General features: G+C 39.3%; 1 protein-coding gene across 1 annotated transcript in view; it reads right to left on the bottom strand.

The window, feature by feature from the left end:
• Positions 1 to 1,383: 1,383 nt before the first annotated feature.
• The window catches only part of PIEZO2 (piezo type mechanosensitive ion channel component 2), a 304,603-nt gene continuing 282,657 nt past the window's right edge, over positions 1,384 to 23,329 (bottom strand). Inside the window, exons 39-54 of the mRNA XM_062570118.1 lie at positions 22,421 to 22,813; positions 20,918 to 21,176; positions 20,353 to 20,535; positions 19,953 to 20,205; positions 19,082 to 19,214; positions 18,509 to 18,656; positions 18,178 to 18,392; positions 15,734 to 15,892; positions 14,197 to 14,344; positions 11,542 to 11,730; positions 11,007 to 11,099; positions 9,484 to 9,656; positions 7,473 to 7,589; positions 5,374 to 5,453; positions 3,818 to 3,998; positions 1,384 to 2,913 (exon numbers count right to left, since the gene is read on the bottom strand). Of these exons, the coding sequence (XP_062426102.1) occupies positions 2,661 to 2,913; positions 3,818 to 3,998; positions 5,374 to 5,453; positions 7,473 to 7,589; positions 9,484 to 9,656; positions 11,007 to 11,099; positions 11,542 to 11,730; positions 14,197 to 14,344; positions 15,734 to 15,892; positions 18,178 to 18,392; positions 18,509 to 18,656; positions 19,082 to 19,214; positions 19,953 to 20,205; positions 20,353 to 20,535; positions 20,918 to 21,176; positions 22,421 to 22,813 (2,977 nt within the window). The 3' untranslated portion in view covers positions 1,384 to 2,660. The remainder of the gene's footprint in view (positions 2,914 to 3,817; positions 3,999 to 5,373; positions 5,454 to 7,472; positions 7,590 to 9,483; positions 9,657 to 11,006; positions 11,100 to 11,541; positions 11,731 to 14,196; positions 14,345 to 15,733; positions 15,893 to 18,177; positions 18,393 to 18,508; positions 18,657 to 19,081; positions 19,215 to 19,952; positions 20,206 to 20,352; positions 20,536 to 20,917; positions 21,177 to 22,420; positions 22,814 to 23,329) is intronic.

Raw genomic sequence — 23,329 nt, 5'->3', positions numbered from 1 at the left:
ATGGAGCTGTAGTCTTCTAAATGCAGCCCGGTATGCTGCAGGGGCACACTACAGACATGTGCAAAGACCTCCTGCTATGTCCTTTACTTGCAAAGCTTCTCCCTACCCAGTTAGAGCCCAGCCTGAACTGCTGTGTGGGGGTTAGTCTGCCTCAGATACAGGAGTCTGCATTTACCTTAGTCGAATGTCATGAAGCTCCTGTCAGCTCTTTTCTGCAACATCTTGAGGTGCCTTTGAAAGGCAGTCCTGTCCTCCAGTGTATCAACTCTCCTCTCCTTCCTCCTCCACCCCCTTGGATTTGGTGTCCACAAACTTGCTGAGGGTGTTCTCTGTCCTGTCCTTTAGATCATTAATAAAGACATTAAACAGCATTGGCCCCAATGTTGATTCCCTAAGAGTTGCCATCAGTAACTGGCTGCCAATTGGATTTCATCCTGCTGATCACCATCCTTTGACCTCAACAGTCTAGCCAATTTTCCACCTAACATAGTCACTTACCCAGTCTATATGTCACTAATTTGACTACATTATTAAAAAAAAACAACAAGGAAAAAAATCTTTTATTTTCAAAGCTTGATTGATCCATGAAAGGAAAAGCAGCACATTTCTGCAAAGGTCAAAGAACTGTATAGCTCATTGTGCAGATAGCTTTCTTTTTTTCTTTTTTTTTTCTTTTTTTCTCTCTCTTTTCCAGCAGAAAGCAAGGGCTTATTAAAGATGGGGAGCTGTGACCAGAATGGTTGCACTGACTGATACCTTTAGAAACACATTACACCCTTCATACTCCTCCTTCCAGTGTTGCTCTCCTTAAAGTCAATGAACACCCAAGTAAGGATCAATCTAAACACAAAGGTCATTCTAGCATCCCTGTTCAGTCCTATGTCAGGGCTGCCCTTTATATTTCATTTCCAGGCTCATTACTGCTCCTGTGGAAGAAATGGAGCAGAAATCTCCACCGAGCAGTGTTGCTGGCCTGTATGAACAGCCACCACCTTTCCACTACACTTTGGAAGAAACCAGGTTATCTTCCAATGAGTTCCAGTCACCAACTGATTTCATTGTTACAATACGATGAAGCGATTTTTATTTTGTGCACTTCATAGTGCTCAAAAAGTTAGTCCTCACAGTACAGAACGTGACAGCATTTGTTATGGAAGCTCTGAACAGAGTATGTTGTAACTTCAATTTTGCTGTTTTATGAAGTTCTGCAGTAAAATGTTCTGGCAAACTATGTTGCATTACTGACCTTCTGGTGACTAACTAATCACTCATATAATAAATAGCAACTAACTACAAGAAAGTGATTTATTTGTCACAGTGTTAGAAGAATGTCAAACTTTTCCCATTTCATGTAAAAAGGCAGAGGAAAAAATACTTCTAAAATGACTTTGCAACATGTGCTTTATTTTAAGTCATTATGAATCAAAACTACACAGTATACCCTTTTAACATACCCTACCCACTCAATGATTTTTTTTCTCAATAATTTTTTTAACATGGAATGAGACCTACATTGCAATTGTAAATTTTCATGCTACAATGTTCTCTAATGAGCCATTTGTGTCACTAATAATAGTAATTTAAGAAAAAGGCCATTTTCCAAGCTCATATGTACGTTTATATTCGGGAACTTAAAAAAACCCAGCCCATCTCAGATGTAAAAATGTGACTTGGAATATGTAAACATTTTTGTATACCTGAAACACTGGAAGAAGAATATCAACTAATAGTAAAACAAAGTTGCCTTAAATCATCGAAATGGGAAAAAGCATGTCATGGGGAGCAGAGAGAAGCACACACTATTCAGTCTTTAAAGGGTTATAAGAAATGAAGTAGCTCCTTACATCATTGAATTGACCTTCTTTTCTCATCTAATGGAAAGCAGTAACTTTGGAGAAAATGGCCCAGCAGAACATCCCAATATTTCACCATAATTATTCTAGCCATTAGTTAACCTTGATGGAGTGTCAAGTTTCAGTTATTTTTTTTCCTGAGAAAAGTCATTGATGTTTGGTGGAAATGTCTTCTGTGACTGTACAAATAAAATAAGGCATTTAAAGAGATTGTTACTTGTTTCTTTTTGCTAACAGAGGCTTGTCCACAGTGTCCTTTGTACATCAAAACCTCTGCTTTTCTGAAAATGGGAATGGCTAGAATGTCTTCAGTTCCCGCTGTGGCCTTGTGTCTTCGGTGTCCTGAAGGCTAATCAGCATCCCATTACTGTAGCTTGAAAGTCAGTGATGTACAACAGCATATTGCACAATCCAAACTGTATGGCTCCAGAAAAGGTGAAGAAGGTACACTGGAGTCATCTGTGGGTTCACTCCTTTTTTCTTTTCTCTTTAAGGGTAATTATTGTCTGGAAAATCAAATAAGCCAGACAAGGATGCAAACTTTTTGTTGATTAAATTACAAAGCAGTCCCCAGATTTTACAGGAGTGGCACTTTAAAAACAGCAAATCACCCAACCTTCTTCACTGTTGATCCTTAATTTGAAAGGCAGCATGGATTCCTAAGGCCGTAGCTTCCAGGACTCCATCAGTGAAAAACCATTGCTACCTAACTATAAAAGGCTTAGCTCTTAAGAGAATATTGTGCTTTTTTTTTTTCTTTAAAATTCAGATGAAATCAAGTTTATTCGCAGTGTGACACCAAAGAGTTCAATTAGTTTTTTCCCTAGTCCACTTGATCATAGTCTCTGGTGAGCGATACAGGAATATTAGTTTGGCATACAGGTCTTCTTCCAGTTCCAGTTCTCCAGTCTCTCGCACTAAGAAAATGTCAGTACACAACTTCAAGATTCGGTCTACATTAGGCAGCTCCTCAAACATGATGGAGTGAGAGATCCCACTGAAAAATTCACGGACAAACTTCCCTATCACCAGGACAACTGAGGCATAAAGTCCCATGATGCTGAAAAGTAAGAAAGGAAAGAGTTCAAACCATGCTTTGACAAAGAGTCAGACAAGTGCAGAGGAGCTCATCCATATAGTTAGTTTTAATCTTTCAGCTGAGTGGACATTAATTTCTAATTAGGATCCTATTTCTGCTGTGCTACAGGACAGGGGGAAATAAGGTTTCTTAAAACCCCACAGAAAACTGGGAACATGAACAGCTGAGGCCACTAGCTTAAATGATTTAACACCAGTCACTGATGATGGTCTTACATCCTGCCTGCTACAGCTTGGAAATCACAATGGGAAATCTCCCAACTGTTGGCTACTAAAGGCAAGTGGTCTGTCAGATTTCATATCTAATGTTTTTTGTTAAAGTATGTGCAGCTGGTGACAGAATAACCCTTACCTGACCTCCCGTAAGAATCCTCCCATGGGGAGTTCCCCAAAATTATGCACATCCCGAGAGGAGGAAAGATCTGCCTTCCTCTATCAGTATTTCATAACTGCATCATATCCAGAGTGCTGGCTACATGCACGTGATGAGGAAGGGGGCAAAAACTGTGCAGAATTTGACTTGCAACTAAACTAAAATCTTTTGATTGATTTTACTCTAATGGGAAAATTTATAAGCTAGAAGTGTAAAGGGCATTTTGCAGATGTATCTCTCATGCTACTGCCTAGAAGAGCAGGTAAAGAGGAGACCATTCCTTACAAAGATGAAGTTTTCTATAGATATTTGAAATAGATATGAATTTGAAATTATCACAAAATCCATTTCTGGAAGTCTTCTCAAGCATTACAACAACAAAAAAGAAATAATGTCTTCCCCTCCCCCCCCCATAACAGCAAAGAATAAAGTCAGTTCTAGTTCTATATCTCTATCTTATCTACATTAATTTTATGTAAAGATTCCTTCTTACCCATAACCGGCCAAAAATCCAAGGCTTGGAGGACTGACTTTATCACTGAATACAAAGAGTTCAAGACTCTCTTCAGACGTTTTATATCTTTTCCCAAGCTGATTCAAAACCCACCACTCACGAACTCCCTCATCAGACACATTTTTGACCAGGGAAACAGTAATGTTTTCCCATCTGCAGTCTATTGGAAAAAGGAAACATTAACATATGTACCAAGAATTGAAAGTCAAACTTGAATCAGATACTTGGATCATTTGCATGACGAAGAGATGAAGAAATGTAAGAATAGGAGTTTGTTATAACTCTCTTAAAATCCAGTTTGCAATAGTTTACAGAAAACACAATATCTTGATATATCTTGATTTCTACAGTTTTCCCAAATCTCATCTGAATATGCATTTAAAAGGTAAAGAAAATGTTTCATATCATCTATATTTTATTCAGTGTAACTGTCAAATGATTTCACTATTTTCAGGCCAAAGTATTAAAGTCACACACCATATCTGCATTTCAGGCCTAAAGAAACATATCATTTAATTTGGAGAGATAGTGGTCAGCTTCCATGTGTCTAAGTTAAACTACCCCTGAAAATCATGTATTTCTTGGTATGAAAGATGTTATTTTTTATATCATGCAAAGTATACTATCCTCTTATGCATACTTGACCACATATACAGTAGCTGAACTCTGGTGCTTGTGATTTCTGGAGACCACACATTAGCAGTGTATACATTGAAGTCCTTTTGAAGAATTCCAAATTAAGAGTTCTCTAGGACAACAAGGCATTAGAAACTTCTTGCTACACATAAAATCAGAATCAGCCTCAAGAATTACTTTTCCCAATTAATCTAATCATGCCTACTCAACCTTGAGCATTACTGAACTACACAATGCTCAAGAAAAGGCCTGAAAACCAACTTTAATCTCTGTTGTGTTAAATGTTCTCAAGTGAGGATTTGTTCCTACACTCTCTTCCAGCCCAGTAGGTTTTTTATGTTTTCATATGTGTGCATGTATTTTGTATGTACATGAGTTTCTATATGCATTCTGGATGTATCACTGCACTTTGAAATCCAAAGATTTGTCTAACTTGGATTCTTTGTAGGCAATAAGGAATAGCTAAAAAAAGTCATTCAATTTTGTAATTCATTTTTTAAGTTGATGACCTAGGAAAGTAATTTACAGAAATGGAGCACTATTGAGCAGTTGTGATAAAGCAGTAAGGAGATGCTTTGTCATCACTTGTCATCACTTCTTAAGAAGACATGGAAAGTAGTTCCTGAAAAGAGACTTGAAGGTGAACAGCAAGGCTTCATCTTAAGTATTCTTACTGTTAAATACAAAGTTAAAATATACTCAGATGCATTTTCTGCCTTGTACTCTACCACCTCATCTCTCCTCAAGCTTTCAGGCACCAGGTAGAAACAAGTGTAAACGTGTTTCAGCCAGAGAAGCCCTGTAAGGGCTCAGTGAATGTATGTGTGCGAATGCTCAGTTTGAGTGTTGTGTTGCACTTTCTTCAACCACGGTCTACTTCCCATGGGCTGGATACATACCTGTCAATAGCTGCTTTATGGGCTTTGCCAGAGAATCACTAGGAGCCTTGATGTAGTATGGGTATACTGTTTCTAATGTTCTGGGGGGAAAAAAAAGAAAAAGCAAATATTTCATATTTTCATACTTCTAAAATAATCTAGAAGTACCTAACAGGGCTATACACAATTCCCAGTAACTCTGGTGTAAGCTGTTACCTTACACTGTTCAGATGTCACATCTGAAAGTTAGCTGGATTAACTATGTTCTGTCAGTACTTCAGCAGAGAGCTCCATCCACAATGTCCCCATTCACATGCCACGAATCCCACACACCTGGGGCATGTGCATTTGCAAGGAATGTAGAATTTATATTTTATTCTCCTTTCCAGTGAAGCTACTTTTATAGCCAGCTATACGAGCAGCATAAAGAAAGGCAACATATCCCCAGTGGTAAACGAGGTAAAAAAATATGTAGTGAGAACATTTATTACTTCAGGATTTCAAGATGTTTGGATAATACAACCTGAAGAGAGAATGTTTCCCAGAATTATTTTACTGGGAAATATTTTCACTGATTGTATTATCTGGAGAATTTCAAACTTAAAAAAAAAAAAAAAAAAAGATGTTTGTGAAAATTCTTCCACTAGACTCAAAATCAAATCGCCATGAGTGTGAATAAATTGTCAAAGCCAGAGAGAGAGAGGCATTTCATTAAAATATCCAGATGTTGTCCTAACATTTTCCTCAAGTGAGTGAAAAAATTCTAGGAAAGGATGTTCTCTGACACTTTGCTACATTACATACACCAGGGTGCAGTAGAACAGAAGTGACCGATTTAAACTCTCTCTTATTGCTCCAGCAGGCCCAAAAGGTAGGTAAGTGCTCAGCAACTAAGTTATCCCACCAGAGATGGTGTCAGAAAAGTCCTGCTGAAGTAATCAAATGGCTACTCACTGTCTCAACCATTTTTCCTGTATGGCAAAGTAAAAGAAGCTTAAATCAACAATATTATTGCAACACATGCAAATGTAGATGTATCTTTTATGTTACTGCTTGCCTCATAAGAACAGAGAGATATGAAAGTATCACTTCTTCCCACAAGAGGAAAATCTACTCGCCTTGGCACTACATCACCATCTTAGGAAATACTTCTGTATCCTCACAGGGCAGAGAAGTAAAGGAAGTGTACAGTATTTTTTAAATGCAATGGCCAGGTGTGCAAGAGGATGTATGTGCGTGTGGGTGCAGGAGAGTAGCAGTGCACAGAGAAGATAAATCTCATTTCCACCTTCTAACAAATATGGACCTCTCAGAGTTTTCACTCTCCCAGTTGGTCTCAGCTTTAACTTTTAAATATTTGTGGCACAGATCAGATCAGGTGGCGTTCGGAGATGACATGCTGGCTTAGCAGTGTTTAGCGACTACTGCTGTAAAATAATTCCCAGTGAGCAGAAAGAAGAGGAAGAGCCAGATTCCTTTCAAATCTGAAAGGAGGTACCAGTGCTGTTAATGCTATAAGGCTATGTCCATACAATAACGCTTAACATTTCAGATGAAGAGAACACTGACTGCCTTGCAAATTTCCCTTACAGGAAAAGATCTGATGTCAGAAACTACTGCAGACGTTACCCTTTGACCATAGTGACTTAGCACTTCCTTGCCAATCTAATCCTGTTCAAGAATAATAATGAAAAATACAGTCTGGGATAGTTATTTAGAACAAAAATTTCATCAATACAGCTCCCTCAAACCATAAGGCTGAATTCAAGTAACACAGAAGAGACTTTAACTATGAACTCTCTATATATACTCCCATGAACTTGTGCTCATCCAATAAATCAGAGGAAAGTAACTAATAGCTTCAACATGCTTGTTGGTGGTGTTCCACTATTCATTGTATCCTCGCCCTACGTTTACCACAGACAATAGGTTTTTACCTTTAAAGTAACATTACTGTTGTGTAGCTTCAGTACTGTTGGCCTTTGTAAAGAAGTGTCTAAAGTTATTAGAGGAGGATGGATGGGCAGACAAATGATACAGTTGCACAAGTCTCTTTGCCTTAGGAAATCAGGTTTAAAAAAAAGAGGTTTGCATATAAATAAGCAAAGAAAATAACTTACACCTTTTCCAATTGCTGTCCAGACATCATTGTAGCAATATCTCTTCTGGTGTTTTCCGGTAGGATAAAAGTAAGTTTATCTGATGCTATTTCTGCTCTGGCACCAAGAGTAAGATTTCTGTTGTAAGTAAAAGAGAAGGCACATGGTCAACCTACAATGAGTTGTAACAGCAGAACCAAAACACTTGTTTGCTGAACACAAAGGCTGGTCCAACTAGTCTAACTGCATTGACTGCCCTCAAAATATTAGTGAGCCACTTAGTGAGCATCATACTACCTCTATCTGAGATGGTGTGTTTGCCCACAGAAGATATGTAACAGTCTTAAAGATGCTTTGTTCTAATTGATTATGTCGTTGCATGCATTGCAGGAAAACGCTGACTGATTCATATGAACCTAATTTTGCTCATAGGTCAGAGTGAAAACAGACTGGGAAAGGGAGTATGGCTTTGTCTCCCTTTAGGCTATGGGACTATCTCAATTAACTACACAGTCAGTGTCAGGAGAGGTAAGGATTCAGCTGTCAGCTACAGCTCCTGAAACTTCCTCAGACCCTCTGGCAATGTGTCTCCAACAGTCTAACCTAACAGAACTGCCGTGCCCACCCGGGTCTCTCTGCGGGCTGGGACACAGCTGGAACAGGACCAGCTTTCGCACACCCCGTGCGCCCTGCACTGCTGTCAGGATGCAGTGGTGAGATGACATAGCTCTTGGGCTGCTGGAGTGACAGAAGAGGCTTGTCTTAAGCTGCTTGTGGTTTCCTGGCCTAGATAAAAGAGAGTTTCCCTTTATGGAGAAAAGGTGGAAGGCTACAGTAGTAAGCTTTTACCACTTTCAGTCATTCACGGTTACAAAATAATCCACAGGAGAGAATTTGAGGATGAAAAAGTCTCTTTCAAATCAAAGGATCTCTTTCAAACCTAATGTATTAATGTCTGTAGTTATGCAAGCATACTGGAAAATTCAGAAGAGGTATTAAAAATTAATAGAAGGTTCAGGAATGATGGAGGGATGTAATTCACAGAGTAATACTTTATGCTTCCAGGAAAATAAAGAGGGTCAAAGAAAGTTGAATTAAGAGTGCAGATTCATTACAAGCCCATTTTTCACTATAGAAGAACTGACAGCATGATCAGAGCTCAAACAGTGATTCAGTTGACCTGCTTCTTGTGGATGGTCCTTTGGTGGGGATTGTTATAACAATCCATGATCTACTTCTGAGAAAACAGTTAGATATTGCGGCTGCAGCACTAGTTAATCTCAATGAAGTGATGGATTAATTCCAGTTTAACCTAGTAGACTACAGGGATCCCAGGTGGCAGTCAGAAGCCAGCAGGACATCCTGGTGACTGGGTGTGCTCCAGCCTGAATGCAACAGGCACATATTCTAGGCCAGCTCTTGCAAGAACTTCAATATAAAGCACTATTTCTATACTGAGGCCAAAAGAACCACATAGTAAATGTCTAGAAGTCTCAACAAGGTGGATCTGTGCCTCCTTGAATAACAATAGCTTCAAATATATGTGTATTTAACAAATAGCTTCATGTCATCTTGAGACTCCCTTAATAAGAGAACCAGCCACTTCTCTATTCCCTCATCGTTTTTTCTGCCCTAACTAGGCCTAAGTATTCAATTCTCATAAATGCTAACAAGATGTTCTTTGAAACAGAGTTTATTTGAAAATCTACTTGTAAAAGTGACTGGAACTTTCTTACTTTTCTCTCCTCCCACTCACGTCTCATTGAAAACTCTACTCAGAATTTTTAAATCATGTACTTGGAAGTGACTCCATTTCTCTTTCTATTTCTTGAGAACTGCAGGCAACAAATTGTTACTGCCATTTAACAAAGGTCACTTCTCTTTGCCTCTCTCCTTCCCACTTGCAGTTTTTTGGTCTGCAGTACAAGAGAATTTGCTGGAAAATTACACCAAAAAATGCAGTGCGGAACTGTTCTGCTGAGTGAATGCTTGGCAAATGATCCAGCAGCCTCATAGCAGTCTTATTAATTACCTTTGAATGCTCCATGAAAGAACTACAGTGAACTCAGCTGAAAAATCCAGCAGCCCCTGTATCATTTTCTCTCTACTGGGAGGGCTGATGGTCCACAAAGAGTTTGAATTCCCTTCTAGATCTGCTAGAGTTATATCTTCTTTTCCATAGCCCTCTAGAAACTGCAAAGCAGCCTGTAGGTGTAGAAGATGGAAAGGAAAATTCATTGCGGTAATATTCACAAGACATACAGCCACATTTCCTGATCTGGCAGAATTATAAATGCTCAGTTAATTATAAGTGCTTTGGCTTGCACTGATGGTTTTCCTCAGGTACCAACTGAGGCTTTAAATATGGAGGGGCATAAATACAGTATGACCAAGCCTAGAAGGCAAAACAAAAATTTCACTCTTGTTTAAAGAATAAATATGATGGCCAAGTAGGCCAAAATTAGTCTGAAAATTAATCAAGTAAACTCTGTAGAGTCTACTCAGTCTTATTTCCTTTAGTTTCTAACAACTCTGACTTTATTTGTGGACTCAGGGAGGTAGGCAACTTTCTGTACTAGTTGATTTTGACTGGTACTCCTGACGCTTCACTCGGCTTCTCTGAAAGTTCCCTGAAACTATCAGTGGTCAGCACAAAATGTAAGTCATTGTACAAACTATGTGCCAAGCCTGGCCACTGTCGGATGGCTCACACTTCCAGGAAAGTGTGCTGGAGAGTAAAAATTTACTCTCTCTTTTGTTAAGTATAAACATGTCATTCTGCACAGAAAGATGTTGTCTGCGTCCAAAGGATAAGAGAACTCAAAAGTAATAACTTTCAAAATGGAACAAGGTTGCAATATTACTTCTCTAAGACAAGGGCTGTTTAGTAGCATCCTATGATGTTTCTTATGATCTTATGCTAATTTTTGAATGAACTAGAAGCAAGTTAAATTGCACTTCTTTGAAAGAGGCATTTGATTAAAACCTGGCTCCTAAATTCATGCAACAGTTTCTGCTAAATACTATCTTTTTTGCTAGAAACCTCTGATGACTTTGCCTGTTGCACCATGAAACGCTAAGGCATTTTCCTGTCAAAGCCATACGCGCTTGCTTTTCTTAGCACTGTGTCTCCTCCCTGGGAGGTGAGAACTACACGCACTTCTGCAAGGAGCTTCTGGCTTAAAAGTGCCAAAACTGTTGGGTCCCCAAAGCATGTTTGTTTTGGCACTAAACCAAGAGCTACATGTCTACTGAAGTTTTGTGTCATTTAGAGGGGAGGGTTTTTTCAGGCAACAGGTCAACTGGTGTTTTTATCTTCCATGAGTTTGTGCAATGATGTCATGATTAAGGGCAACTTCTTTCTTTATAACCCAGTCCTAGTCTGATAAACATCATCTGTGTGAACCATTACTCTTGCAAACTGTCTTTATGGACACAACTTCCCAATGACGGCAGTACGGCTGACCACTTACAACTACGCAAACAAAACTCACAAAAAGCCTCCACAAAAACACGCACACATTTTTAAGTAACAAGATTCCACATTTCACTTACAGTGTTATCCCTATAGCTTCCCAGAAATGCATTGAAACCAGTCTGATTCAAGTCCTTGAGCTGGCTCTGTTGAGCACTCATTGTAAAAATTGGCTGGGAAACAAAAGAACGCACACTCGTCACATTTAATCCATATCAGCTGCTACAAACACAATACAGCATTCTGTGTATCGCAGTCTAAGACAATTGCAGTACTCAATTTGACAGAAGAAGGTTATGATCTTATTGCACAATGAAGCAAGCTACCTCCATTTGTCACGTGGACCTGCAGGCAGTTACCTCAGTGGCCAGATGTGGGTTAATTTATGCAGCTTCTACTGGCAGTAGGTTCTATTTTTAACTTGCAAGAGAAGGAAATATTTTACATCATGTTTTTAAACCCAGAAGGGATCATTTGTGTGAGCCAGTCTGATTTCCTTTTCCCCAGAAAAGGAGGACTTTCACCCAGAAAATTCAATGTAAGGAGTAAGGAATAGCACAAGAAAGCACAATGCAAAACCAAAGATTTCTTTTAGTCTTTTTTTTTCTTTTTTACCTGATAACCTCCTAGAGTTATTGTGATTGATACATCTAGAGGCTTGTTGGTGACGCCTGCAACAGATTTGATTAAAGACATGAAGAGCAGTGGGAACCAGACAATACAAATCAGCAAGACGATAATCATGCCACCCATTCCATACTTCACAACTTTCTTTTTCTTCTGGCCTCTTGGTTGGGGATATCTCTGCAAAAACAAACAGCAATGTGGTAATATCTCTTCTATCAGTGGTATGCTCTGATCAATGTAAGAATAATGATCTTAAAGATTCTAATGTTCTGGAGTACCTTGTACTGAGATTTTTAGCAAGTCTGCACAGACACTTAACTACTGGCAAGTGCAGACAGGAGTACCAAATAAACCCAGGTCAAATGTGTGTCTGGTGTGAAAAACATTGTAAACCTTCATAATTCTGATTCCTCACCACCATAAAGGAAGGAAAAATCAGGTTTGATAATTTAACTTTTTATCTGAACTAGTGCAAAAATGAAACCACAGGAATCAAAAGTACAATAATAATATCAACAATAATACAACAATTTGCTCAAAAAATGATACTGGGAGAGACCAGATTTCCTGCATTTGTTCTTCCCCCCAAAATGGTATATCAAACCTCCTTAAGACAGAATACCTCCCATACAGCTTGAAATTCTGCAAATTTTATTTCAGGATAAGTAATATTTATTTGCAAGCAACTGATATGCACAGTGCAACAGGATTGTCAGATATTGCACTAGCTTCACATTCATTTCACACCTCACATACATTATTCCTAAGAGTTGTTCACAAGCTTGATCCAGTCTAGTCAGATCCAGTTAGTAAATCCCATACCAATTGAATTTAAATAATGCTTCAATCTTTGTTGTTATTTTTAAAGCCTGGACATTGTTGATTTGACATCCTTCCCTTGCTTAGCTTCTGAGACCAAGAATGATCTTGCTTTTATCCTTTCCTTTTCAAAGTAGATCAGACAGCACATCTGTTCTCCCTTTCCCATAATTCTCTCCCTCTGTTAATGGCCGTGATTGAATGCTTTAATAGCTTCACCATCCTGCATAATGTCTTTCCATCACTGTAATTGATTTTGGTATATTTTCATACAGGATTTTACTCTGCATGGTGTTTTAGGATCCTGTTTTTCACGTGCTGCATTTGCAAAATAAAGATGCATTGTATTGTATTGTATTGCACCTCATATACATGCCAGGAATCTGGCTTTCAGGAAATTGTTCTTGCTTTACAACTTGAATCCATAAAGCCCTAGGAGAATATTAAATTTGTAATACAATGCTATATTTAAAACAAATTAGTTACTTTTCAAAAGCATTGTATCAGATCATTTGTCTTGCACAACAGAATACTGTTTTCATTAAAATCTCGTATCAAGATCACCAGGGGCACATTATTTATCTGTTAGGGAATAGTTCAGACACCTTTAATGCTGCTACAGAACAGCTCGGAGAGAATGTAACAGCCAAAATACTTAAGCATACCACTCAACATGAGACAAAGACAGAAAGAACTAGAAGTACCTTGAACAACACTCATAAAGTTACTCGTAGTTATTCTGCTACATGGCGTTAACACACATATGCCAGCTAACACTTGGAAATTTTCCCATTTAAGATCACGTAATGCAGAGTGATACTGTTTAAGGTTAAAGAAACTACAGTAAGAGAGAGAGTCAAAGTAGAACTGGATTATTCTCTCTCTGACTCCTGAAGCCTCTGATGACACTCCATTTATGGCAGAAATATAAGTCATACAAAAAAAAAAAAAAAAAAAAAAAAAAAAAAAAAAAGCCTGTACACAAGATTTGAGTGTATTTCAGTTCTCAGTTAATCTAGCTGACATACTTGGAAAGTAAGTGCCATTAACAGACAGGATTATAATAAAAGTATAAATACATCAGTAACACTTAAAAATGCAGCCATTTCACTGCAGATGTACAATTTCTGATTGGCTGGGTCACTCTTAAAAGAATGCTTCATTTCTTTTTCAAATTGGCAAAATAAGGAAGCATATGGTTGCAATCTTTACAGAGGTTATAAGGAATCCAGAATTTGCAAGTTTAATTTGAACTGAAGCTTAAATGATTTAAAGAGACTGAAATTTCAGTCAAACAAGTGGTGGGTTTATCTGGTCTGCAGTTCACATTTAGATGTGTGGGGACTCTCTCAAGCTAATGAAACCAGCTGAGCTCCCTCTATAGTTACATTAGAGAGGAATCCTCCAGACCTACAGCGTGGAGCCACAAGCCCTGTCTTGACCTTTCTTTTGAGCTAAGTTTCGCCCTACTGCAGGTGACTCATTTAGTTGTTATGTATGAACTGAGTCTGGGTGAATATCAGGCCTTTCAATCCCATCCTTGAAATTCAGGTATGCAGTTAAACTAGGACGCATGTGTTTGTGGAATTCATGTTGATGGTGGAAAAATGAGTTAGGCACAAAAAAAGAAGCCATTTGAAATTTCACTTGTGGTGACTGCCAACTAACAATCGTCTGAATATTTCTGAACATGAACACCAGGTGTATCTTCTAGAAAACTGTCTTTATGGTGGATTTCCCAGTTATCTAGGGACTCTTGATTATTTTTCTTCATTTTTGCACAAGAGACAGGAGGCCTGGATCACTTATATAGAGTTTCCTTACTTTTTCTGACTCTCGCCAACATTTCAGGATGAAAATATGAGCATAGATATCTTCAACACAGATCCAGCTGGAAAGACTCAGAGTGGTATCAGTCCAAACCCAGTCCATTACTGCTCTCAGCTCAGTCAAAAATGGAACCAGGCGGAATCTGAAGAAGGAGGAAAATTCACAGGAGAAAATTCATCAGCAATAGAAGGATCACATTAAATGAGCACAGTAAGCCTATCACAAAGGGGAGAATTAAACCAATGTGAAAAGACATTTTAATGGGAAATTTTACAAACTTGAATGCTATCATCTCCTGAGATGGCTTGGCTAGTACTGATGATGTAAGGATGGTAGCTTTTGCTACAGTTCACATTCTTCTAGAGCTCCTTGTGAGGCCAAAAACATGCTTTTGTATCATTATGCCCTGTAACCATGTACGAACCACGGATGGAACAGTGCAAAATAGATTTCCTTGTATATCCAAATCCCTTGGATTGGGGAGGGCAGTAGAGGAACAGGGCCTTTTTTGCAGAATATTGGGAATTTATTTTATACCTCTTTACACCATGTTGTGTATTCCCTCATTACAGTAGGTGGACAGCCCTCAGCTGCATAGAGAATTGGGCTTTATGACTCTGGATTAAACACAAGGAGAAAGTGGGACAGGAGGAAGCTAATATGCATATAGCAGCTTTCTGTTTCCATAATGCACTATTCCCTTTAATATTCCCACACCTTTCTGCTTGGCCAGGCCACAAAGATTATTTGATGTGAAAAGAAAGCTCTCTTCTATAACTTTTCCTCCTGTAATGCAACACTGGGAAAAGCCTGACATTATTAGAACAAAATATATTCCACTTATTCTGTGAAATAAAATTATGTTTTTAACTGGCTGAAACTAAACATGACGGTAACAGCATAAATGGTGGGTGGTTATGCCTTGCTAACACTATCTTTCACTCTGAGGTGAAGCTTTGACCGTCACTTGCACTAAAACTCCTGACTCCTGAAGGGCTTAAAAAATGCAGCACTTCTTTAAAAAGACACAGAGAGGAAACACTGTTTGATGTATAGTTTTTAATTCTCACGTGTACTGCCTTTCACTTTATTTTTCTTCCCACCCACTGAGGTAGTATATTATACCTGCTCCTGTGACTTATGGGGATTTGATGCCTTACTACCTTTTAGGACTGCAGAGGGAATAACATTTCCTGTTTTCTAGCACAACACATAGCCCCTAATGTCAGTCACAGAGGTGATTTGTTAGAAGTGTTAAAGTGTCTCTTCCATTCTCTGCCTGAATGACAGATTGGTAAGTGAGGCTTCTGGATTTGGGGTGCGAAGTTGATTTTTCTAAAATTTGTATTCCTGAAATTGATTTTTTATGGACTACTGGGCAAATGTGGCATATACTGAGTGCACTGTACACAGTCTTACTAACTCATTTCCAGTGGCCTGTGAAGAGAGGTCTTGAATAACCCATGGATCTCAGTGATAATAGATGTGTACTTCAGAAAAGAATGGAAGGGTACGGTAGGTTTAAACTTACCCTTGAAATAAGAAAAGGTTCACATAGTTATAACTTTTTGTGAGGAAGTTGCCAAGAACACGAGTCGGATATCCACAGCGTATCTGATATGCTGATAAGCCGAAATAAACACATTTCACAAAATACCAGAGCTGGGCAACTGTGTTCTGGCTAAATTTCCTGTAATGGAAAAGACAGATAAAGGAAAATGATGAGCTTTGTATCTGTGCATGCCTGAATTAGTTTGAGATGTTTTGTGCTTCCTTTTCCTAAGAATCTGTGAAAAGCCTTTGGCTTCCAACCCCACTGCAGTCGTAATACAGTAATTTGCAAGAAGCTGGCTAAGGAATCACTTAAACAGTGCCTGCTATCAGCTCAGGGTCATACACAGGGGAGACTGGAAATAGGCTCTCCAAAGAGCATGAGGGCTCTGGGGCCCTCCAGGTGCTGGAGGTGCTTTGCTAGACCACACAGGCCACTACCCCCAGCCCCCACAATGGTACACCTCCTGACAGTCCTGGGCAGATGCTGCTCCTCTTCACTTCTCAGAGGGCTCACCTCCGAACTCACTCAGCTATCAGTGGCTATTGGTGTTAAATTAGGCACCTCCAAGGTCATACACTCATACAAGAATGCAAGTTGGAGTGACCTCTGAAGAGCATCTTTTCCAACCCCTACTTGCTTGAATCAGGTCTAATTAGACCAAATTGTTCACGGACTTACTCAGTTGAGTTTTGAATATCTCTAAAGTTATCTCTAAAGATCTCCTACACGCTCTCTGGGCAACCTGCTCCAGAATTTGACTAACATCATGGCAAAAATTTTTCATCACATCCAACTGGAATTTCCATTCTAACTTGTGGCCTCTTGACCTGTGGATGTGCACCTTTGAAAAGAGCTCAACTCCTTCTCAGTGTCTTCTTATTAGACAGCAATAAGCTGCTCTCTTCATCTTCCCTTCTCCAGACTGAACAAACCCTATTTCCTCAGCCTCTCCTCATATGTTATGTACTCCAGTGCCCTGACCATCTTGGTGAACATTTGCCACTTCTAAGTTTGACTGCAGTGCAATTGTATGCTGGAATTGCAGGAAATGCCTCTTGAGGAACACGGCTTGTCAGTCCGAGATGATCCAATATTTCCAGATATAACCTGGAAAATTATTCTTGTTATGAAACTTGCACTATGAATAAGCTCAACTCAAAATGAATACATGAGGTCTCAAATGCAGATCTGAGATCAAAAACATGAGACAAACATTTCACAAAGGCACAGAAAAATCGAAAGAATTTTATTGCCTTTTTTTCTAAAGTGGCCAAATCAAGCCAAAAGTTTAATCGCAACTGTCAAGGCTCAGCACACAGGAGAATCACTTAAAAATGCTTTTTTTTTTTTTTTTTTTTTTTAATATGGGTGTAATTATTGTTGCACTGAGGAAAAATATAAAAGCTATTTTTAAGAAAAAAAATCATACCTTTCAGTCTTCATTTACATTGTGCACCTATTTTGTTTTTCCCAGTAAAATATCTTAATTGTTTATTAAGTGTAATGTGCCCAGTTAACCAACCTAAATTCTCTATACAGTCAATAAAGTGAGGTAAATGCTTCCAGGCAATTTAAATTCCTAAGTCAGAGGACAGTCAGCCTAGGCAGTAGCTAGAGAGGGAACATAGCATTGCTGCAACACAGGCTGAGGTGAACACTGCTTTGAGCCATGCAATAAGAAACATTAGTTTGGGGGTGAATTTGACCAAGCATGTGAAACCGGATTTCATGGAGGATGTCACTGCATCCTTGCCAGCTCCAAAGTGATGTGGCAGTAGCAGGGCAGAACTTTTGCTCTTCAGAAGAGACATGAGTTTTAGACCTTGCTCAGTCTGAGGAGACTTAACCCCATAGTTCACACATTCCAGGAGAGTGCCGAGTTGTGAGTTACTCTGGAGAGACACATTTTCTACTGCCATTTCTAAACCAGTATGCAGCTAAAAGAGCAAGATTTCTGATGAATAAGGAAGATTTAAAGATTAATCACATTCAGCTGGAAGGTGAGTGGAACAACATTCTGATCAGGGCTCCTTGAGTTACTTCAGCTTGTATCCAGAAATGCTCTCTGAAAAGATGCAAAGTAGTCTTGGCTGTAGGGAACACAGGCTAACCTTGCCTCAGCTGCGTGCTCCAACCACTCGACTACAGGCAAGTTCTCTCTCAACTACTTTTTTGCTGGCTTAAGTTGAGGATATTTCAGTACATGCTTATATAATTTAGTTCTTCCCTCCTCAAACTCCTTTATGTTGGCCACAGTTACTGTTGTAGAAAGGTATTCTGATGTTTTGCTTAGAAATGAGACCACAGGGGAACCTATTCATGATTCCAAAGCTTAGTTATAACCATCTCATATTTAAGTTCAAATAACTTGGTAGAGCATCACTATTTAATGTGTACTGTCTGATTATAAAGGTTTATACCTTTCTGTCACTCCAGGCAAGATAAAGAACATCCAGAAATGTATTCCGAAAACCAAGATGACCTGGAAGATGACCTTTCCCATGACAGTCTTTTTGAGGTACAGTGCTCGGTCTACCACCATGGTACCAAACTGAATGAGCACCATCACCAAAAATGCCTCTGGGACCTGGTCCTCTGACAATGAAGAGGTGATATCTGCTGCTGCTGAGTGTTTCTGGAAAGGAAAATACAACAGAGTGACTGAGGTAGGAGGACAGCCTGCACAGGACCTAGCAACTACAGCAAAGGTCCCTACCAAGGATTTACAGAGAGATGCTTTATATGACCTACCCCAAAAGCCCAAAATCCAAACACAATGATGATGAAGTCCACTGTATCTGCGAGGAACATCAGCACATACACATCAGTCACCGCACTGTAGTCTGGATGAATAAGGTTGTAGAAAAACTGTCTGATGGGCACATACACTTGGAGAGCCCTGAAACAAAACAGACCACAATGCACTTTAACAACACTGTAACTTGCACTAAAGAAAAGAACAGCTGAGTATGATATCATTAATGTATGTAAAGGTATGCTTCTCTGAGAGTCTCCACAGGGCTAAACAGACACCAGTCCCTTGTACTGATTGCTTCTGTAGCACTATGTCAGCATTTGTTCAGTCCAAATACACATGGTCAGCCAACTCAGATCACACAGGATATTTAGCTGTTTATAAGGCAGATGAATACCCTTCAGTGCTATTTGAACCCCTGCTGATTTTCTGAAGTTCAGCTGCTGGGAGCTGGAGTGAAAGCATACCCGTCTAGTGAATAGTTGCACTTATTTTGCAGTTATTTTTCTGTTTCAGCAAGCTCTCTAAAACCTCCTCCCAAACCCACATGACTCCTCACATTTGCTCACTTTTTAACTGTAAAGGCCTTGGCTTTGATCATTTGTTCTCGAAACTTTTCCATAATAAGCTCTTTCCTAGATTTCTGCCTGATGCTTAACACACTGCTTCCTTTCTGACTGCTGTTTCGTGTACTGGTGCTTCCTGGAAGGAAAAAAAAAAAAAAAAAAAAAAAAAAAGGAAAAGAAAGAGAAGAAAAAGTAAGGAGCTCATTCAAAATCAAGAGTTTAGACACAAACACTAGAAAGTAATCAACCTGGAGACTTCATCCAGTATATGAGCCCTACATTTGAAAGAAACTTTGAAATGAATCCTTAGACATTTTTCTGATATGATAAAATCTTGAGAGCATCCAATACAGGTTTCAAAGATCAAAACTTGATTAATAGCTATAAAAAGAGAAGACTAATGATAAAAGAAAATATTTGATTGGTCTGACTCTCTCATCTGGATTGGTAATACATACATTCAGGCAAGTCCTTCCTTTTTAAAAGATGATCAAGGTATCCAACATCCCTAATCAAAACTTTTTCTCACTTCAAGTACCATTGAATGTACCTATGAAAAATATATATTCTTTGAACCCCTTCTAGCTGGAGATTATGCTGAACTAGAAATTCTGGATCTGGGTCACACTGAAAGTTACTTTCCCAGCTTTTGGACAATGTCATTGTAAAGATATAGTGAATCACAAAGTGTGGCTAGGCATTTGAACTTTTAGAAGTTTTGGAGTGTGTTCAAACACAAAGACATATCCTATTTCCTCACTGAAGAGCAGAATCCAGTAGTCTCTCAGTTCTTCATAGTAATAGGTCTTAGCAGGATCATCCTATGGGAAGTAAGTGTTTATTCTTCAAATCCCAGCAGCATCACAACATTTACCTCTTTTAGATCTGTGTGAAGAGAAGCTGGACCTGTGTGAAAGCTGTGATTCACTGCTGGAGCTCTTCCTCCTGATAGCAGTCTGCTGCTCAGGGAAGTGGACGTGGATGGACTCCACTGATGCTGCAAGATTGACAGATTTCAGAGAGCCAGAAGAGTCTCTCCTGCCTCCTGTCAGAGACAGCTCATCATCAGTATCCTCTTTACTACTGGAGTTCTCGCCTTTATCATCTTCATCCCATAATCCATGGCACTAGTGAAAAAAGAAAAGGAGAGCATATCAACATTGCATTTTTGTATTGCTGTGTTTCTAGAGGGGGAAACAAATTCTTTCTGTTGGGATATCACATGAATGACTATAAAAAGTTAAACATAAAAAAGTCACATGAGCTCAGATTACCTTTAAAATGGATCTGTGGAAGAATAAAGCAAGGAGCTGAACAAGATCATAGTGCACATAACCCTCTTTCTTCTCAATGCCAATAATATTGGGTGGATGGTAAGGTTTATCTTTTGTGTAATCCACATATTTATTCCAAGGAAAGAAGCCAAACTGGAAGAAGTACTTGATAACAATGGTCACCTGTTCAGAAATACAATACACTTGGGATATTTTCTAAGCATGGCAGATACAGCTTCATGCCATTAAGAAGGGAGAAATATGTCAGTTTTACAACGCTGTCAGTTTTACAAAAACATGAAAAAACATCTTAATTGCTACAGAGGAACAACAAACAGTTTGTGCTCCCTCAGTAATGTTGCTCATTGCAGTGAAGAAAAGCACAAGACCCATGTATACCATAAAAGTGGCTGAGGACTTTAACAAATATTTATATTAATATAATGCCAAAGGCATCAGTCCTATTGTTCAAATAGAGAAAATAGGCCACACTGACATGCAAAGCTTACAGTTTAACTTTTCCTTTCTGTGTTTGATGAACAGGGTTGCAACAACAGCAGCATACCTCAGTATAGACGATGGCTGTCATCCAGAAACGTTTGCTTGGCCTCGGAACAGACAGCATGGCCCAAAGGAATATAAGGATGGGAAGCACCAAGGTTATCATGGAGGCAGAAATCATGTGGTTAAGGATGATCACAAAATAGCACACCATTTCCGACCGGGCTACCAGAGTATTGTACAGGGCATAAATAAGGAGCAAGACTCGAGGCTGACCAACATAGAATTTCTCTGATTCCTCTAGTTCTTCATCATGAAACATCCTGTGAGGAGGAGAGTACCATAAGTGAAATGAAAATTAAATCCACAAGAGCTACTTTTTAATTCACTACTATTTTCCCCTTTAAAATGAAAAAAACTTCTGCTGGAGAGTATAATAAAAAAATTTGGTATTGTTATCAAATAGTCTGATTTTAAGCTCACAAACAAGCATTTCAAGCAAAATGATTAGAAGTACTGTTTTGATGGTTTTTAATTTATCCAGCAAAGTTCTGGTATGGCCCTGCCTGGATTAATATCTGATGTATTAACACAGATGTGAATTTGGAGAAACTCTAGAGGTCCATCAGAACATGCAGTGACATGATTAGCACTGTGACATACCATCAGAACATAATAAATGGCCCTAAGCATTAGGTGCATCCAATCTCCTCTCACCTACGTAAATCAACTAAACAGAAAAAGCAGCATGAAGTTATTACATAACTTTCACACTTCTCTTCTTTGCTTTTCCTAAGGAGTGTCCTGGTCTAAAAAGATACACAATTAAAAAGCCAAGAACACCCAGAAGAAAAGATACTGATCTGCAAAGTCAGGTCTACATAGCCTCTGTCTAGTTGCAGTTAGGCTGAAAGACTTTTTCTGCGGTTTAAGATTTTGTCCTTGCGTTCATGGGTGCTCTTCTGCAGCAGAGGACAGAAAGCAGAGGAAGGAGAGCAGTGGTACCAGCTCCCCTTCAATGGTGGTTGTGCTACTGAGCACATATTGGCTGAGGGGCAAATAGAAGAGAACATCCTATCTCCTAGGACAGTACCTAGGCAAGGTGGTCTCTTCAGCCAGCTCTCAGCTCCTACAGGCTTTAACAAAAACTCTGCCAGAGGTCAGAGTTTCCCATATAGTAATTCAAAACAGCTAAGGGAGAAAAATTTTATGAGCTAGTCCCAGGAAGAAACTTATTTGAAATCACAGCTGTCTGGAGAAGAGAAATCCTCTCCAACGGGATGTTTAGAAAAGCCCATGACAATTACTAATCCAGAAATCCGATGCTAACTGGAACAATTAGCTACAGTATCTGGGGAGAAAGTGGAAATGCCTTCCCATATGCATTTGAGTCATTTTGGAAATCTATAGTTAGAGCAACTGCACAGGAAATGAGCTTCTTCCCTTAAACCAAACTTAGCACAGGTCTTTATCAGAAACCATAGGCTAATTTTGAAGGGGTGGGGGGGGTACATGGCAAAACTTCACAGATTGGGACCAAAACTTTTTCCCTGTCGAAGGTCCTTACTTGTTCAGAAGCAGCTCACTGGCCGTTAGCTCGTGCGTCAATGGAGGGAGAATCGTATCATTAAGTTTGTTCGTCCGCCTGTCATCTGGGCTCACCATCATGAGACTCTTACCAGCTGAGTCCTCTTGGGAGCCAAAGGAAAGGTGTTCAAAGCTGACAGCTTTGCTATAGGAAGGTGGGGCTTCTGCATTGCTATCCATGGTGGAATACAATGGCACATCAGTGTCAGGAGTATATGCAGCTCCTTCCGAATCCAGGCTGTAATCTTCCACCTCCTCTTCCTCCTGTCTTGATGCTGAGTGTGCTCTTTCCTCATCATGCTCCCCTTCTACCTCTTCAATGGTTTCTGTTGTCCCCTGACGAGAATAGAGCATGGTGACCTGTGTAGGTTCACTGTCAGGGACAGGATGAAGGGACAGTTGAGGCTTGCGAGGCTCATCGCTGAGCAAAGTTTGTTAACTGTACCTTTGTGTAGACAGCTGAGCAAACCCACTGCATTCCCTGGCCCTTACAGTTCACATCATCTGGTAGAAAACGTATCACCAGGATCTCCTTTTACACAGATGGACCATCCAGGTTCATCTGCCCCAAGTGACTTCCCCATGAACTCACAGTGATTCACTGTCTTTTCTCATCAATAAAGGACAAATTAATGCTACCAACAAATGAAACTATACCTAACTCTCTGAAAGCAGCGGAAATACTTTTTGATCAGAACTGAAACCTGCTATTACATTTATTTAAAGCATGATCCATGATGAGCTATAGGGATCCACATACTCATCTTAAAGACAGTGCTTTTAACAAAGAGGTGCTGTATAAAATAGAACATTAGCTGAACACACAAATCAAGTCTGATTCTAAGTCAATAAAAGAACAAGTAAATTGCAAATGTGGAGAAATACAATC

The sequence above is a fragment of the Rhea pennata genome, chromosome 2 (genome assembly GCF_028389875.1).
Source record: "Rhea pennata isolate bPtePen1 chromosome 2, bPtePen1.pri, whole genome shotgun sequence".
NCBI classification, from domain to species: Eukaryota; Metazoa; Chordata; class Aves; order Rheiformes; family Rheidae; genus Rhea; species Rhea pennata.
Note: the sequence above shows the minus strand (reverse complement) of the source record. Positions and strands in the feature narration are given on the sequence as shown.